We start from the raw sequence: 18033 nt of genomic DNA on the forward strand, positions 1-18033 counted from the left end.
AAATTCCTGGAAGGACTCATCAATGACTTGAGCATCACAAAACACAAATCCATCAATTTCTATTGTGTTGGCTTCGCAGGCAGAAATCTCAGAGAAAGATATCTGAGAATTTGGATTAATTTAAGCCTGACTATCTGCATGGCTTTTATACAGCTGTCGCCAAGCAAGATTTTTGCAGTTTGGGTGAAATGACCATTTAAACGTGAGACTCACAGTGTCACATCTAAGCTATTGATAACTTTGATTTCATCTTTGTCTCATCAACAAATCCGTAAGACTAGCATCTCTCCTCTCCAACACATGGACTTGTTGTATCCTTGTCACCTTTTCAAAAATCGTCAGGGGAATGATTTAGAATTAAAAAAAATACAAAAAAAAAAGTAGAAAAACATTGTGGGAAATCCTGTTGTCCACTCTGAGGAATGGAACAAATAACACTGAATTCCAAAGAGTTGCTGACTTGTTACTCTTTTGCTGATTTGTAGCTCTTCTTCATCGTTAAACTTCAGTCTTTCAACGTCCGCCCTGCCCCGCGTCCCGGCTCAATTCGTGTCTCTAACTGTGCTCGTGATGTGTTTCGTTATAGTCCATGATCTTTAGCTGCTGCTGCCGGGGGCGCCCTGAGCCCGCCTGACCCCGTCCTCCGCCTGCCTTCCTGCGGGGGCTTTCCTGGCTGGAGGCCCGCTGCTTGGACTCAGAAGGGGGCTCCTTGGTGGGCACGGTAAGAGGAGTAGCGTGGGCGGGGGCAGGGGGCGGAGTCAGGATGGAGGAAGGTGCGGGGCAGACAGGGGCGATATAACCTGGGAAAGGCGGTTCCACGCACAGCTCAGTCTTCAGGCCGTGGGCGAGGCCGGCCAGGCGCGTCGGCGGCTGTTCCTCGTCACACTGGCTCTCGCTCTTGTTGCGGAACAGCTCGCGAGCCCTCATGCCCAGGAAGCTCTTGGCGCTGGGGTAGGAGCCCACGGTGAGCGGCGCGTCCGAGGGAGGCAGGGGTGCGAGCGGGTTGGCGTATGGACAGGACAGCGAGGGCTCCACCAGCAGGGGCGGGGCCAAGTCCTGGCTGCCGTTGATGGAGTTGGCTGTTGTCTTGGAAGAGTTGCTCGCCTTTGGTTGCCGTGGCGATAAAGTGCTGCCGTTGCCCCGGGGGGAATCGTGTGGTTGTCTGCCGTCCTCTATGGTGTGAGTTTTGCTTGGTCCGTCTGGCACCATGACACTGTGGAGGAAGAAATATTCACGCTAAGAAAAACGCTCAAGCAAATCAGCTTCCTAATTTATAAGATCCACAGTAAACTGGATGTCTTTTTGGAAATCTGGGAACTGTTCCTGATACATTTTAGGGAACCCAGCTCAAAATATCCAAATAATGTCTAGCTTGATATATTTTGGAACAAGAACATTCAGTCACAGCCTTAGTTTTGAAACAACCATTATTTACTCCATAATGACTTTAATAATATTTAATTTAACTTGTATTAGTCAATTTTTCCCTTGTAATTAGTTTGACTCTATTTTAGTTATTTATAATTTTATTAAATTACATATATACGTATATATCAATATAATCCTTTAACAAACTATTGAAGGGGAAAATCTTTCTGTTAAAATGTATCTGTGTTTCTGACTCTCCTCTACTCTTAGATTTTTTATAATATACAGTAACAATGGACAGTTTTACATCTTAAAGCTTCTAAAAAGTACATATATTTTAAAAAGCAAACAATCACAGATCTCTTTGTGTGAAAAGTAAATGACAGACATACACTGTGTCATCTTTGAATGTCACAAGCCACAATTGTTGGGAACTATTGCAAACCAGTAAGAAGGTAAGTCAAATCGTGCAGCAAATTTGGCAGTGTAGCTGTAACACGAGTGACACTATAAAGAGCGCTCTGACCTGGAGTCAGCACGAGTGTGTGGGTCAGCTCTTCCCCCTGGTGGTGAACTGGTGGCGTTGCTGGCAGGTGCCTCCATCTCCACTCTGCTGTAGAGCTGCAGGAGTTCAGTCTGCAGCAGCTGAGTGATTCTCCTCTGAGCCTGATACCTGCTGTCTGAGGCCTGCAGCTCCGCCCTGCAAAGACACCGAGATGAGACGGGGACACAGACAAAGATACGGTGGGAAAAAGAATATCAGAACAATTGAAATGGCGAGGAGACATGGGATGAGACGGATGCAAAGACAGAATAGAAGAGAGAAAGAAAAAGGGACTGATTGCTTGACTGAGGAGCTTTACATCTGCTTCCATCCATACAAACATAGTGATTCATGTCTTGCTGATTAAGATTTTGTCCTGATGTTGAGATGCAAAAGTGATGATCACGGATATCTGAAAGAATTAGTGAGTGACTTATTTGCAATCAAAGTTTATTTCAAAGACTGATGTTCATACTCACTTTGCTTGACATTTCACATCCTCCAGGAACTTCTTCTGCTCTGCGATGAGGTGTTCCTTCTTGGAGAGGTGCGTCTCCAGCTCGGCCACTCTCTGCTGTGCCGCCTCCAGTTTCTGACCCTGAACCAGCAGGCTCTGCCTCAGCGTCTCCACCTCTTTCCCATAAGACACCTTCAGCATCTGGGCCTCCTGCGTGGCGGTGGGTGATTGTCCAAACAGACACAAAGAGCAGGAGGGGACAAGAGGTGATGACACGGTGAAAAAAGTCACAGATTACAGTGTTATTTAGAGTGTTTTTTTATAAAAGTTTACATCCATGTGAGAGCAGCTTTATGTTTTCATGATAGCTCCACTATTGCATTTACAGTTAATTGTATATTCTACATTATCTATGGTACATGTGAATGCGGTTTGACTCGGGGGTCTGAAACCAAAAAGAAAGTAGTTAAGTATTTGATAACCAAAATGTCAAACTCGAGGCTTCAAAATACACACAAAGCCACTGTTCATGTCACAGTAGCTATATCCATTATTTTAATACAGTCTTTGAGTTTACAATATAATTATTATACAAGTAAGAAATTCATGTTTACTTGTGCTTTTGTAAAAAGTATGAATCTGTAGCACAAGTTCATATCTGAAACTACTGGTATCAGTTACTTGGATTTTACAGCAACCTAATGTACTAATACTGTATGTTACTTACTGCGCCATGCATGGACACACAGACAAAACAACACACACACACACACACACACAAAATCTGATAGAAAGGCAGACTGATGTGGCGTGCTCACTGGCATAGGCTGCATGAAACGGGCATCTTTGTGATCAGGTACAATTAAAAAATGATTTAAACATGTTTAAATACATTAAAATATAGAAAAATGTCTATCACAGGTTTTTTTTGGATACAAGGTGAAAGGATAAGCTAGTATTGCACAGGTTAGATATGTGTTAAGGTTCATCAGAGTGGATGGTTAGTCATTTTTTAACACACCTGAACCTGCCAGGTTTCATTGAGGATTAAACACAAAAAGTCTTCTTAGATTAACTTTCTATCCTTTCACTCTCTGATGTTTGCTGAGTTTATGAGCAGAATTTAACAGTTAAAACCACCTTCTGACTCCACTGAAGTTCAGCCTCATATTTCGGATAGCTGTGACCATGACATATCTCTATGGATGATGCTACAGGGAAGCTAAAACGCTTCCAACGGACAGTTTGACTTGGCGCCCAACAAACCCAATTAGTGTCCCTTTTTTCACCTCGGTACGTCGTCTCTGCAGTTCTCTGCATCTGTCACACTCACACGAGCACACACACACACTTTTCCTTCCAGCGTACCTTCGTATTATCGGCACCTGCATGATGTAACTCCTGCATGGACAGCTTATGTGCCTCCCCGAGGAGCAGCAGCTGCTTGTTCAGGAAGCTCATCTGCTGCTGGGTGCTCTCGCTGTTGCTCAGCTGAAGGACAAATGAGACAAACAATGACGACGGAGGGCAAAACAGCAATTACGCTACAAATCAAACCTGTCCAGGAATATCTGGGAATCCATCAACAATGAGCGCGACAGAATAAGTCATTATCCGCCTCTCCTAAACCCACTGAAGATCAGACAAATGAGCCATGCAAACATTTCAGTAAGGAGCTACTTTTTTCCCAAAACTAATTTTACTTTATGTCAGAACTTTACTTTGTGGTCAACTCAACAGAGAAATTTTACGCTGTACAGACAGTGTTTGAAAATAATCTTCATAAGATATTGAATGGTATTGCAGGGATACTCAGCTTCCTTATTTGGGGGCCACTTTTGCGAAATGACAGGAGGCCAGGGGCCAGTTGCAGCAGCCCAATACGTATGTCTAGGATTTTAGGACATTTCTCAGATTTTAGGATGTTTCTAAGATTTTAAGCTGTTTCTAGGATTTTTGGACCTTTAGGGCATAGCTCGAGCCTCTGTTGGGGGTGCTGGGGATCCTCCACTGACACTTCTTTTATAAACAAGCTCTATTTTGATGCTGTTTTATGCACACTGGCACCTTATGCATCTTTAAAAAACAAAAACAATTGTGTGAATTGTTTTATTTTTATTGTGAATCAGAAAAGATTTGGTCTGTGGTCTGTGAATTGAGTATCACTGCCGCACTGTCTTTTCATTGTGTCTAAATATCAGAAATACGGACCTCAAGTCAAGCCTGCTTCCTGAATCAACGCCTCCTTGTTTGTCAGGATTTAGGTTCAGTCTGGGTCAGAGGAGAGTAACAGACTTCAGACAAACCCCAGGAGGCAGAAAAACACCCAGACCCCCTCTGCGCCGCTGACCCAAAAATAGAGAGCGGGAGACAGCATCACCAAGGCAACCGAGCCCTGGGACAGTCTGCGGTCTGCAGAGAGGTGGCAGGATGAGGACGAGGGCATGTGCTGTTGTAACCCCCTGAGTCTGACCCAACTGTCCGCCAGCCTGCTCACTATCCTGCCCAATTCCTCCGTTTAGAAAGGCACAAGGATACTCAAAAAAAAGATTTTTACACTGACTGAATGAACCTGAATGTCAGCAACCAAACAAACAGTCTTGCTGATTTAACATAATCTTAAGTAGCAAAATAATGTGTGAAAATGCCCGTATGGATTTGTAAACAGAGACATGTTTATCTGGAACTGAACACCTGCCCAAACATGAAAACTAAAAATGTGGAAGACTTGCTTCTTTTTCTTTTCTCATTGCTGCACTGTAATTACACTATGACTGTATTTTTATTCTTCTCTAATAAATTATTTAATTGTCGTTAATTATTTTTTAATTTTCATTATGTTAACGCTGTTTTTTTGACTCATGTATTTTGATAGCCTTAACAAATTGACCTCGTCATGCCGTTGTTTCAATGACAAAACCCCATCACCTCATCAGAGCGATGAAGCCGGCAACAGATGCAGTTAAATGGATAATATTCCTTCAACTCAATCGAAATGATTAGAGATTCTGTTTTAACTGTTTACACGGAAGCTAAATGAAGTGATCTGATAAAATGTGCGTTTCCATGTCGTGGGCATTTAATCCAACTAAATACATTTGGATTTGTGCAAAGTGGTTCTGCCTGCTGTAAAGCATCTAATATGCCAGAAATATGACAGAGGAAGATTTTTATACCCTACTGAGAAAACTTAATTTATAGAGTACAAAAAATATAAAAGAAGTGCTTCTGCTTGTTCTTACAATTTTGTAGTATTTACATACGTACTACTAGTCTAACCTATTTTTTTCTGTGGCTACAAATTATGGATATCCCTAAAATCCCTCACACGCAGACTATGTCGACATAGACTTGGTAAATGTTACAATTTTCTGATGATCCCTATATGTCTAAGATGCATGCTGCTACTGCTGGTAGTAATAGACAAATGTAATCTCCAGCGACACCACATTGCAGCTTATAACAACAAATTTACATTATTATTAATAATCAAAGCAGCCATATATTACTCTGAGCACTTAAATCAGACCGTGGCTCTGGTGTTTCTTTACCTTGATAGTCATCTGGTTGAGGAGGTGACCAGTGTGGCAGACTTTGTTGTTGGCCCTCTGAAGCTCCGCCTCCAGTTCGTCCATCCTTTTCTGACACTCCTGCAGCTTGCTCTGGAGACGCAAAACAGAACCAGATTTAAGAAAGTTACATTACAACTTATAAAGGAGACTACATGTATTTGTACTGTATTATTATCATTGTACTGTATTGCATAAACCATATATGGTAATGTGTACCTTTGTGTGCCGGTGTCTAAATCTTTGTGTATCTTTGTGTACCTGGAGTTCCTGGTTCTTGGTGTAGTAGTCGTCTCGTCCCTGCTGCAGCTGTCTGATCTGACTGTGCAGCCGGGTCACCACCGTCTCCCGGTCGTCCCACAGCTGCCTGTACCGCTGCTGCTCCACCTGCAGACTCTCCCTCAGAGACACGATGTCCACACTCTGCAGGTTCAGCTGGTCCTTCTGCACAGACACACAAACACAGATGAACACAAGTTAAATATAAACCGTACAAACGTTTCTAAACGTCTCTGAGAAAGAACAGATGTTTTGAAGCATTTTGCAGCAGGTTGTGCAGTCCAGCTGGTCCTTTAGTGAGGGTAGGGATGGACACACAGACATTTCTCTTCTCAAAACTCAATTACTGAGCAACATTTTCAGCTGATAGCAGCATGGATGTATCAGCGTTCTACCTCTGTGTTTACATTTCCTTCCTGGGGACTAAACAGCATGCATGGCTTCTTTAAAGGGCTCCCACATTTTCTTCACAATCAAATTCAGGGACTTTTCATGGACTTTCAAGGCCCAATTCCCTTTCAAGGACCCCACACTGCATAGTGTAAGACACAGAAAAAGATGAAAGGTATACTGTGTAGGAATTGTTGTTTGCTGTTTATCGCCAACTAAAGTGAAAGCAAACTTCACATTGACTCTCATTCACTATATTTGCGTTGCTGTTTTTTTCCAGTGCAGTGACCACAATTTTATTCAGCTTCCTCTTGAATGCATGCTGCTTATGGTCTGGCACCTGGTTGCTACCTCTTTTTTAAGTCATGACCTCTCCTGCATGCTGTGGGCATGAACTTATCAAAGAATTTAGGAAAATACACGCAGAGGGCAGAGTCTCTGCAGATTATTGCCCACTACACACCTCTAGTGGCTCATAATACCTTTGATTACAGTTATAACACTGATAATTTTTAAAGTGAGAACTAGCAGACATTGCAGAAGCTCACAGAAAACAATTAAAAAGAGCCTATTTCTGATTGTTAAGTTAAAACTAATGTATAACAACAAGAGGAGTGCCCAGTAGCTCATCTGGTAGAGCAGGCGCCCCATGTACAAGGGCTATGTTCTTCCTGCAGCAGCCGCGGGTTCAACGCCACCCTTGACCCTTTGCTGCATGTCTTCTCCTCTCTAACCCCCTTTCAGGCTACAGCTGTCCTATCAGAATAAAGGCAAAGTCTTTATATGTGTATATATTCTTGCAACATATAAAAAATTTCAAACCCTTTCAATGACGCATGTCTATTTTCAAAAAACTTTCATGGCCTCGATTTTTTTTTTCTTTAAATTCACACCCTGTTTTTTTATAACCATATCAGCAATCTGTCTGGGTCACTCTCAGCCGCACACAAAACATCTTCGGTCATATTTTTTCTGTTGCATGCTGCAGATGATACTTCACTGATTTGACAGCTGGAGTAAGAAAATGCACAAATGCCCAGTCATCAGTTGATATCTTAAAAGAATTTAGATGCGTTTTCTCCTCTCACTGTGATCAAAATGCAAACAGGACTCTGGTCGTTGCGGGATGAAATCTGTGAGCCTGCAGTTACATGACAGACCTCAAATTGTCCTGTGGAGCTGCTTCTTAATAAACAAATCAAAATTTGCCCTTTGGCTTATTTTAAACACTGTTTTTGTCTGGAGCACTTAACAGGGCTAATGTGTGATAATGAGCACATGCAAACTTGCCATAGCGTTGTTCTGCTCCTCCAGTGCAGTGGCGTTGATGATGCGTCGGAGGAGGCGTCGGTTGCGGACGGCGTGCTGCTCCCTCTTGTAGCGCTCGTACAGCAGCTGGTTGTGCAGCAGGAGCAGCTGGCTGCGCAGCGTGTGAAGCTCGTCCAGCGGAGCTGAGCCTGGGGAGGCCGCGGTAATAATCATGTAATTAACACGGTCACACGCCTGACACACATACACAACAGTAAAAAAGAGCTTAATTATTATTCAAGTGTGGAACTCCAGACTAGCACAGGTAATATGATGAGAATATAACAGAAAAAAGTACTATGATAATACATCTTGTTACAACACAATGTTCTACTAGAGCAAGACAGCTCTTCATCAGACTAGACTTACACTGTGAGATGCCATCTAACGCCATCACATAAACAAGATGTTTCAAAATATATGTCTATAAATGCATGCCAATGAATAAATATGTAATCACGCACAAAAATACATGTGTGAATGTGTGTATAAATATTTATATTGTGCCACCACATTCCACCAGTGCTGGATCGGACTGGGATCTGGAGAATTTGGAGGCCATCTTGAGTTCTTTGCCACGTTTCTTGACCCATTTCTAAGCATTTTTTGTGTGCCGTTGCCATAAAGGGGTGTACTTGATTTGTAACGGTGTTCGGTCGGAGCATGTCAAGTGGTATCTTTTGATGTGAACCAGTGACCTGATGGTAAAACTTGACTTGTTAGCTTGACCAGTTAATCAGTTTTTCTTGGGCTGTTTTTGTGATTGCTGCAGCCCAGATTTCATGGAAGATTTCTTTTTAAAAATCACAGTGCAAGTTACAGATACACTGGATCATGATATGACGCATTTCAGAGCCAACTGGCATAAAATAAAACAAATAGTGACAAAAAAAATCTCTGCTGGTCCAAAATTGTCTTTGTTATACATGCCAGAGCAAGTCAGGAAGATTTAGGAGGCAGCAGTGAGGTCAACAAGGATGAAACAGGCTGACCCGATTGTCAAGTTAGTGACTGACAGGGAGAATAATTTAAATCACAGATGAGGCAGACGCAGCAGTAGTTTTAGCATCATATTAAGACCACCGTGTGCCCCGCAGCTTCTCAAGAGAGAGCTCGCTGACAGTGAGTGAATTGTTGCCAATGCAACATCACAAAATTCTGGAGGGACTGCATTAAATAGATACCTAAAATGTGAAACATGTAGCCGTCTTCAATCCCTGCAGCTGTTCAACATAACTCTGGATACAGAGCTTTACTTAGTTAACATGTATAAAGAGGAAGAGAGCAGATAAAAAATGTTTAGAGAAAAATTCTCAGGAGAATTTGATCCAAAACTTTCACATTTCTCCATACAGGTTCGATCAGTCAGCAACAGAGGAGTTCGGTTTTAGATGCAATCCAAACTGCATGACTCCCATCAGTCAACCAGGGGAGATGATTAAATTCCAGAGTTGTAATTACAAGCTAGCAAACAGTTTTAACACAAACACACAGTGCTTCTGTTTTGTTGAGAGCTGCAGCTGAAAATGATTAGATTCCTCCTCTGGTTAACTGAATGCGTAAATAAATAAAAGGGTGAAGAAATGTGAAGAAAAGTGGCCAACTTTGCAATTTCTGAGCTGATCAGGTTCAGCATGAGCGTGGGAACTTTGTGTGTTTTGATAAACCTCCGCTGAACAAATTCCCTGTCTGGCAGGGTAACATTTTAACATACTGTTCATGTCTCAGAGCTCGTGACGAACGGCCAGTCATGCCTGAATAATGCTCCTTCTGCAGTCTTTAGAATAGCGTCTTTTATCAGTGTGCGGCCGTGTTGTGCTGTTGTGAGTGTTTTACCTCCAAAGTGCGTCCAGTCAGCTGACTTACTTGGCAACGGTAATCTGGAGAAGGAGAGAATAGGGAAACATTTTAGGGGAGTGAAATTTCTGAGATGTTTCTTTCTTAAGTGATTCATGTCAGTCAGAAGGAGTAATGATATGATTGCATTTTTTCCCAAAGAGTGAACAGCAAGTCATTTGAACATGTATATAAATAAGTTTTTAGGGAATCTGGAGATTTCTGGTAATGGAAAGAGGAAAAAAATAATTATTCTGTTGATAAATTCACCCAATCCAAAACATACACTATATCTCAAACAAGGTTTTCTCTTTAGACACAATTTGGATTAAAGGTGTGAAAAACAGGGGGGGGGTTCTCAATGAGATTACCTGTATAAATAAAGGTTAAACAGATTTTTTAAAAATAATCTATTTTTGTCTTGACTCAATGTTGACGTACTGTTTTATATCGATGACTTTAATACTCTGTCTAGTGATTTGGTGGGCACTCCATCAACTACTTGTCGCTGTCAATTGACGGGGTTCTGAATTAATACGATGCGGCATACTGTGAAGGGAGGGAAGCCCTCCGAAACGCCTGTTGTCCACGGACATTAAGTAATATTAGTACAACCACAGTGAGGTTGCTGGACAGTTCAGCTAACACTGCAACAAGACGTTTTTTTTTTATTATCTTCTGCTTTCAGTGTTTATGCTAAGCTAAGCCTACCATCCCCTGACTCTAACTTTATATCTATTAATCAGAAATTGATCTTTTCATCTTACTTTGAAAGTGAAATATTGTGTTTTCCAAAATGTCAATTTCTTTAAATGTTTCAAAATACAGCTGCTTTTTTAAAACAATATTTACCTTTGCAGATGTCATAATGAATCATTAGAGAAAATGCTGTTATAATAATCATCACATTAATGTTGTCCATATTTTCAACTCCTGCAGGTGGACATATAGTCATAAATTGGCTTATTGGCCATTTGTCTCAGCCACACTTTGGTCTCTGTTTCCGTGGATTTTAGTCTCTTCATCGGGCTGTGTTTGGCTCTGTTGAGGACAGACATGATGGTCGACTGAAATGAGCGAAGCCAGATTGTTCTGTGGCCAAGCGTTGACTTTGCTGACACGGAGGACCGGCTCAATGCGTGTGTGTTTGCGTGTGAGAGTGGAGAAAGAAAGGAGGCGGTGGATTCTGAACAATGTCACACTTGTTCTCCACTGGGTGTTTCCTTTCGGCTGCAGCAATAGAGTGGAAACAAACCCAGACAGGCTGTGCACAGTGAACAGACACATCGAGACACACTCCTGAGTCTCTTCACGCTGATCAACATGCTGGCGACACTCAAAGAACTACAGAGCGAATACGTCCTCCACAATTCTCGAAACAAATGTTCAACCGTTCCTACTTTAAAGCAATCATTGGTTTTGAAAAAAAGATTGCTCAGAGATGATAAATGCACCTGTCATGTTCAGGGGTAGAACTTGGGTATATGAACATACTGGTACATTTTGGGTGACTTGTACACGGCTTTATGAGTATTGGATCAATGTTGTTGGAGAAGACTAAAACAATTCGCAAAAGTCAATATAGTGGAAAGCCTGTTCAGGGAGAAATGGTTTACAAATGGTAAGGTTGGGTCCCTTTTGCTTTATTACTAAAAAAATAATGGTTCAGGCACCGGTACCGTTTTAGCATTGGTATCAGAAAAGAACAAACAAACAAACAAGCAAACGATACCCAACCCGAATAAATAATATATAGTAATAATTGCAAAAATAAAAGCCAAAAAGCCTTGAATAAAAGTGGAAAAATTACCTCTTGAGAACTCTATCATGGGCGTCGCTCCCCTGTTGAACAAGGCGATCCAGCACCTCCAGTGGTGAAGCGGACACTACCCCCTCCTCCTCCCCGTCCTCCAACCCCTCCTCCTGCTGCGACAGCCTCTCCATCGCCGCCTTGTGCACCGCCTCCGACGTCTTCTGACCCACAAAGAGCGAGGCCGCCCTGGGCAGAGCCAGGTCGAAAAACGACTCGTAGGGCCCCAGGGCGGGGGTCTTGCTGCACGGGCTCGGGGAGAACATCCCAAACTTGCTCACCTCGTCGTCCGGGGCAGAGGGGCTCCGGTGCAGATGGTGATCAATGGGGGTGAAACCTGACTGGGAGGACCAGGACTGCTCGAGACCGAGAGCTGAACTCCGGCTGTCTCCTCCTCCTCCACCTCCTCGTTCACTCCCAACACCGCTGGTGCTCGCAGTGGTCTCCCCTTTGTCCGGCGTCGAGACAACACGGTGGGTGTCTCTTACTGGACCTCCAGACTGGGTGCTGGAGAGGGTCTTGTCTTGAGCCTGACAGCCAGTCAGAGTCTCAGTGGTGTGGTAGAAAGGGGAGTCGAAGCCCCTGAGGCCCGGCAGCTCCTGCTTATCCTCGGTGATCTTCAGCAGCTCTTCCGTGATGGCAGCTGCAGCAGAAACGACATATGGAGAATTTTTTTTAGACTTAAACCTGCATGTTCTGAATGTCAATGTCTGTGCTTAAATATTTCTGCAGTCAGTGCCAACTACCTGCTATCCCACACAGAAAAAAATGAAGTTTCTGAGCTTCTGTTTTCCCCCCAAAGAGGATGGAAATGTTTAAGTCTAAGCAGCGAGCTTTGGCAGCAGAGCTTGCGCCATTTGGCAGGTGCTTTTATCTAAAATGGTCCACAGTTCTCTAGGTGCATTTATTTTTAGTACAAGTGGCTCAAGTTGGATTTAAACCAATAACTGTGCAGAGCTAGCTCAACACACACAGGGATATACACGGGGATGTGTTTGCATCCTGGATATTTAGTGTATGAGCTCAGGTGCGTTTAGCTCAACAGGGGAATGAATTCACATATTAAAGGATGTGATGCAAATTAAAACTTTTTGGCTCAGTCAAAACAAAATGCTGTACTGGCTGACTTTGCTCTGAAACATGAGGGATTTTGATAGGTTGTTTATTGCGAGAAAATGTGCGGTTTCCATAAAACGAGGATATCTGTATGCTTATGGCATACTGATAATATATCAATATCGTGATATGAGTGTAGATACTGTCTTAGATTTTGGGTCTCAATAAAGTAATGTAAAGTAAGACAGTAAGACACTGTACTTCTTTTATTGGTATGGGTAGTTATTTTTGTTTTGTAATTGTTTCTCTCTTTTTCTGGTCTTAATTCAGCATTATTATGTTGCCTCTGCAGGAAACCCCTCTTGCTTCTGCTTTGCGTTGCTTGTCAAAGCACTTTGTAAACACTGTTTATAAATGAAGTTACTATTAAATAAAGGTAGTCTTAACTGCATAGGCATATTTCAGTGACAATAACAATTTTGCTAAAATAATAATAATAATACATTTTATTTATAGAGCGCTTTTCAACAAACAATCCTGTAAATTGCACAATGATTTTAAAAAAAAGATTAAATTCAAAACATGATTAGACTTTAATAATTTAGAAATAAATGTGGATTCTAGAGCAGCAACAGTAATACCGATCTCAGATTTTATGAATCGAGGTATCTGGTTAAAAATATTTTTGATATTTGACATTCTATATGTTACCCAGCCTTGTTAATGTTATTAAGGTTAGTAATTTTCTATTCTTTTTTTAACCTCTGCATGCTATCAAAATCAATCAATAAATCTTCAGAGTATAATAAATCTTAAAAATGTAGTCCTCTTAAAAATAAAAAATGTCAAGCTCTGTTTAAAGTCCATGTAAGTGAAAAATGCACCTGCTTTATCTGTGCTGGACTTTGTCTCTTCTTTGTGTGTTCGATGACTGTATGTCCTGTCTGTTGTGTTTTATTTCTTTTTTAACTGGTGTCTTTGCCAGGTCTTCTTTTGGAAAAAAAAAGATTTTCTGAAGAAATTTCTGGTATAGTAAAGGTTAAAGAATTTAAATAAATAAATGTATTGATTATGTTGTATCTTCATACTGGAACTGGTTCATGCGTTAGATAAGCAGACCTGTGTATGGTCATTTTTTTGGTTAGGCTGTTAAAACACACACAAAGCACACAGTGTTGCACATGCATGCTTTTCTTTTGCCACACATAAAAAGCACTGAAGGGTCTAACATGCTTGTAAACCAACTTCTTTCTGCACACTGCACAAAGCAGTTTCACTCCTGATATTTTTGGACTTCTGCAGCAGCTAAAAAATAAATCAAATACAGTTAATTACATCTTTCTGTAATTGCTTCATGTAAACCATAATTTAGTTATGTTGGATACTTTTTTTTTTGGCGATATCCGCAATTTGGCCTATTTTTTTTCCAATGCCGAGTCATGCACTTACTGGATCTGGTTCTATGATCTGTGCAGAGTCGATACTCACCCTCTTCCCTTTCTTTTTCTGTTCTCAGCTGAAGCTCCAGCTCCTGTTTCTTCATGAAGACCGACAGCTCCGTCAAAGTCATGGAGACGTTCTCAGCTGCTCCCGCATCTGTAACGAGGTGGTATGTATCACTGGTTTGTATCTCATTAAGACTATTAACCAAATTATTATTATTATTATACCAAATTATTCAACATTTGGCATGACAGACATTACGTTCAGTCAAATTAAGCCCAAGTAGGATCCTTTTGTATTGGTTTGAGGTCAGTTTGTCAATATGTTAATGGGAGATTCTCTGTCACCTCTGAACATGTGGTACATCATAATTATCACAGGACGATATTGTGTTTTTTTAAAGGGCAACATTGGTATTTTTTTCAACCTGGAACCTATTTTCCCAAGTTTTTGTGTCTAAGTGACTAATGGAACAATCATTAAAATGGGAGTCACTGAGATTATCAAAAATCTGTGACAGTGATATATACCTAACGTATGTAGATATGTGTACTTTATGTAAGGTTGTGTCTATATATTGTAAATGTCAAAATAAAATAAAATAAAAATGAAACTGGTCCAATATTGAGCGAGAGGACTACAGTTAACAGCCTGCAATGTCACCACTCTGGGCATTTGTGCATCGTCAGTTTACATCCACTAAAAATGCCACTGACTGTTGCAATTGTCTGACAACATTATTGAAATAATCCCTACGAAGATAGACCTTTTTGTTAAGAGTAAGATGTTTTATGTTTAACCCAAAACAGCCTCGAAATTGCTATCGCCAAACCCACCAGACTCCATTTTAATAAACAGTAATTTTAGCATGTATAGCGTCAGCATTGAATTGGGTAAATTAAGGGTTTATTTCAACCAGACCAGAATTGGTGATTGCTGAAAAGCACAAAGGTGAACCAATAGATTTTTGGGAGTTTCATTGTGTACCTGTTGACTTTAAATGAAATGTGTTTTATTATGATAAAATCACTGTTTATTTAAATGGAGCCTGGTGGGTTTGGTGATAGCGATTATGGGGCTTCTTACTGGTAGAAATCCTTTCCATAATGTTACAAAAATTATCCAAGTCGATCAGTGGCAAAAAAAAACACTTTAAGTGGAGATAACTTGTCAGTGCATAAGTTCCCATTAATGTTACATTAGTCGTTTATATGATACAAAAACATGTTAAAACAAGAAACAAGGTCCAGGTTGAAAAATACCAAACTTATTTTTTAAAACAGACAGAGAGTGAGCTAGTATGGTAAAAATGACATATGTAACCACTTTTTTAACCAAGATGGTGAGTTAATCAGTGGCTAATTATGTTCTTTCTCTATCCAGGTCTGTTCAGGTCAACCATGTTTCGGCTTGAATCTAATTATCCTCAGTTATGAGTGCCCACAGGTCCCTTCAAGATTGATAATTAACCGTGCTTTTCCACGGATTAATATCAGATCTGACTGAAAGTTGAGGACCTGTAACAACCTTTATTTTTAAAATTAACGATGATAAATCACGTCATGACTCACCTCTGTTTGGGGCTCCTTCGGCACTCTTCTCTGGATCTTTCACTGGTTCCTGTCTCACCAGTGCAGGCTTACTGCTTTCTGCTTGTCGACGATCCTGAAAAGTCACAAAGTTTTGTTACATTATGAATTTATTTTGGATAACAAATCAGCAGTTTGAACATTCACGCCTTCTCTACGTTTTAATTACAGGCAGGACAGGCTGATTACAGACTCTTATTCTTTGCCTGTTTTTGCATTAATACACCAAAATAAAGAACAGTCATGAGACAAAAAAATCAGACTCCTGCAGGGACCCAATAATATGACTATAATGATTTCCACTCCCTTCTCCTGTCGCTTTTTCTGAGTGCACAATCACAGACTTAAGACACGCTTAATAAATCAATTTCCCTCCTGCTGTCAAGGAAATGAGTTTTCAAGATGATAGAAGTTAACATAATTTGAATTGGCAGGCATATTTGTCATTTTTGTTTGGATACGCAAGAGGAGCAAGATCCAGAACAATTACGCTATTGTGAAATTCAGAAAAACAGCATACTGGTGATGAATAATCACAATCCACCCACTGGCCTTTTGCAATTCTGTTATGCTGAAAAAAATGATTGGAAGATGCCTGTTCGGGGATCTTTTAATGAATGTATAAATGAAATCCACAAACAGTCATAAACTCACTGACAGGAGAAAGTGTGTTGTGTTATAATAAGGATTTTATAACAGAAGGGAGAGAGCATACCTTTCTTGGTGGACTGGACTGGACTGTGTTGGCTGGTAAGGAGATTATGGGGAAGTCATCTGATAGGGTGGGAGGCGGGGAGGAGGTGGCTGGAGTGCTGGAGGCAGGCGTTCCTTTTCCTCCTGCTCGGGTCGAAACAATCAGCAGAAAACAACATTTCAGATTCCAGGTAAAATGTAAAAGTCACTTCAGCTAAATTGTACTGTATTGCAATGATGTACGTGTTGTCGACCTGATGTGCAGTGGAAGCGGCTGGGAAGGTGTGAGGCACTGTGGGAGAGCTCTAAATTGGGCGACATGCCCCTGGAGGAAGGGGGCGTGGCCATGCCACACAGTGAGGAGGGGCTCCACAGAGGGTCCTTCCCCCCACAGGAAGAGTTGAGTTCACAGGTGGAGTTCTGCAAGGAAAGAGAATAAAACAGCAAAACGATTACAGATCTGACAGAGGAAACATAAAGAAATGCATAAAACATTTTTTATTTGTCTTTTTTTCTTTCTAGGAGGGAGTTTATATTATATTCTGTATATAATATGAAATTATTCCAAAATCTGCCTACCAGCACCTCTAAAGCTCTCTAATGACCAACTGTAAAACCACAGCCTGTTGTTTTTATACTTTGGATTAATCACGAATTAATCAGGAGTGTCGTGCTGCCCGAGTGCACTGGAATGAAGCTCCACCATTTTTTTTTCTCTGAGTGTGAAAATAAAATATTTACAGTTTGCATAATTTGTTTGAAATTCGTATACATTGTTTAAGTGCTTTGGGGAAGAACTGACATTGAGCATTGCACTGTCAGCATGTTCAATTAAATTCTTAACTACAGATTAATTGATCGGTGATTTATTGTTATCAATCATGCAGCGGGTGATTAAAACTGGCCAGAACATCACTGGTACCTGTCTACAGAGCGTCAGTGACCTCGGTGAAGTGAGGTGTCTGCACAGAGCCCAGAGGTTACTGAAAAACAGCAGCCACCCCAGCCACAGTCTGTTCACCCTGCTGCCTCTTGGGAAAAGATACTGCAGTATCTGCTGCCGTACCACCAGACTACGGAGCAGCTTCTTTCCCCAGGATGTGAGACTCCTCAACTCCTCCTTTGACTTCAAAAGATGTAGCAGGATTTAGGGTCTAATTTCATTTCATTTTTTCTTAAACTACGTTTTCTTTAAAGAGGTACTTAACTGAAATAATTTCAATACAAATTTATTCAGTCGTGACAGGGGACATGTCACAACAGTTAACTCTCTCTGTCTCACAGAAAAAAGTAAGTCGACAACACAAACTCCAGCCAATTAAAGTGCTGTTTATCTTAAAAAGGCGGGTCTCCAATGTTTTCCATTTATTTTGTCTGTCTGGGTCGGAGGGAGTGTAACGCAGAGACAAATCCTCAGACAGGCCCCAGGGGGCAGAAAAACACCCGAAACCCCTCCCTTGTGTGGCTGGCCCAATAACAGAAAGGGAGAGACTGCATCTCCATGGCAACCGGCCCTCGGGAGTGTCTACAGAGAGGTGGCAGGACGAGGACGGGGGGGGTATGTGCTGTAATTCTTGAAGCCTGACCCGACTGTCTGGCAGCCGGATGACTTTGATGACTCAAAAGCTGTCCCCTCGCCTCCTCTCAGCGTCGTCGGTAAACAGGTGATTCATATGTAACATGAAAGCGTG

At 41.4% G+C, this 18033-nt stretch overlaps 1 protein-coding gene across 1 annotated transcript in view; it reads right to left on the minus strand.

Annotated features, from left to right (window-relative positions):
* Positions 1–366: 366 nt before the first annotated feature.
* tsc1b (TSC complex subunit 1b) overlaps positions 367–18033 on the minus strand; it is a 30804-nt gene continuing 13137 nt past the window's right edge. Inside the window, exons 10-22 of the mRNA XM_042509555.1 lie at positions 16597–16762; positions 16365–16486; positions 15632–15725; positions 14106–14213; positions 11562–12204; positions 9752–9795; positions 7898–8064; positions 6200–6382; positions 5921–6031; positions 3738–3860; positions 2392–2579; positions 1895–2068; positions 367–1213 (exon numbers count right to left, since the gene is read on the minus strand). Of these exons, the coding sequence (XP_042365489.1) occupies positions 556–1213; positions 1895–2068; positions 2392–2579; positions 3738–3860; positions 5921–6031; positions 6200–6382; positions 7898–8064; positions 9752–9795; positions 11562–12204; positions 14106–14213; positions 15632–15725; positions 16365–16486; positions 16597–16762 (2781 nt within the window). The 3' untranslated portion in view covers positions 367–555. The remainder of the gene's footprint in view (positions 1214–1894; positions 2069–2391; positions 2580–3737; positions 3861–5920; positions 6032–6199; positions 6383–7897; positions 8065–9751; positions 9796–11561; positions 12205–14105; positions 14214–15631; positions 15726–16364; positions 16487–16596; positions 16763–18033) is intronic.

This window comes from Plectropomus leopardus, chromosome 20 (genome assembly GCF_008729295.1).
Source record: "Plectropomus leopardus isolate mb chromosome 20, YSFRI_Pleo_2.0, whole genome shotgun sequence".
Lineage (NCBI taxonomy): Eukaryota > Metazoa > Chordata > Actinopteri > Perciformes > Serranidae > Plectropomus > Plectropomus leopardus.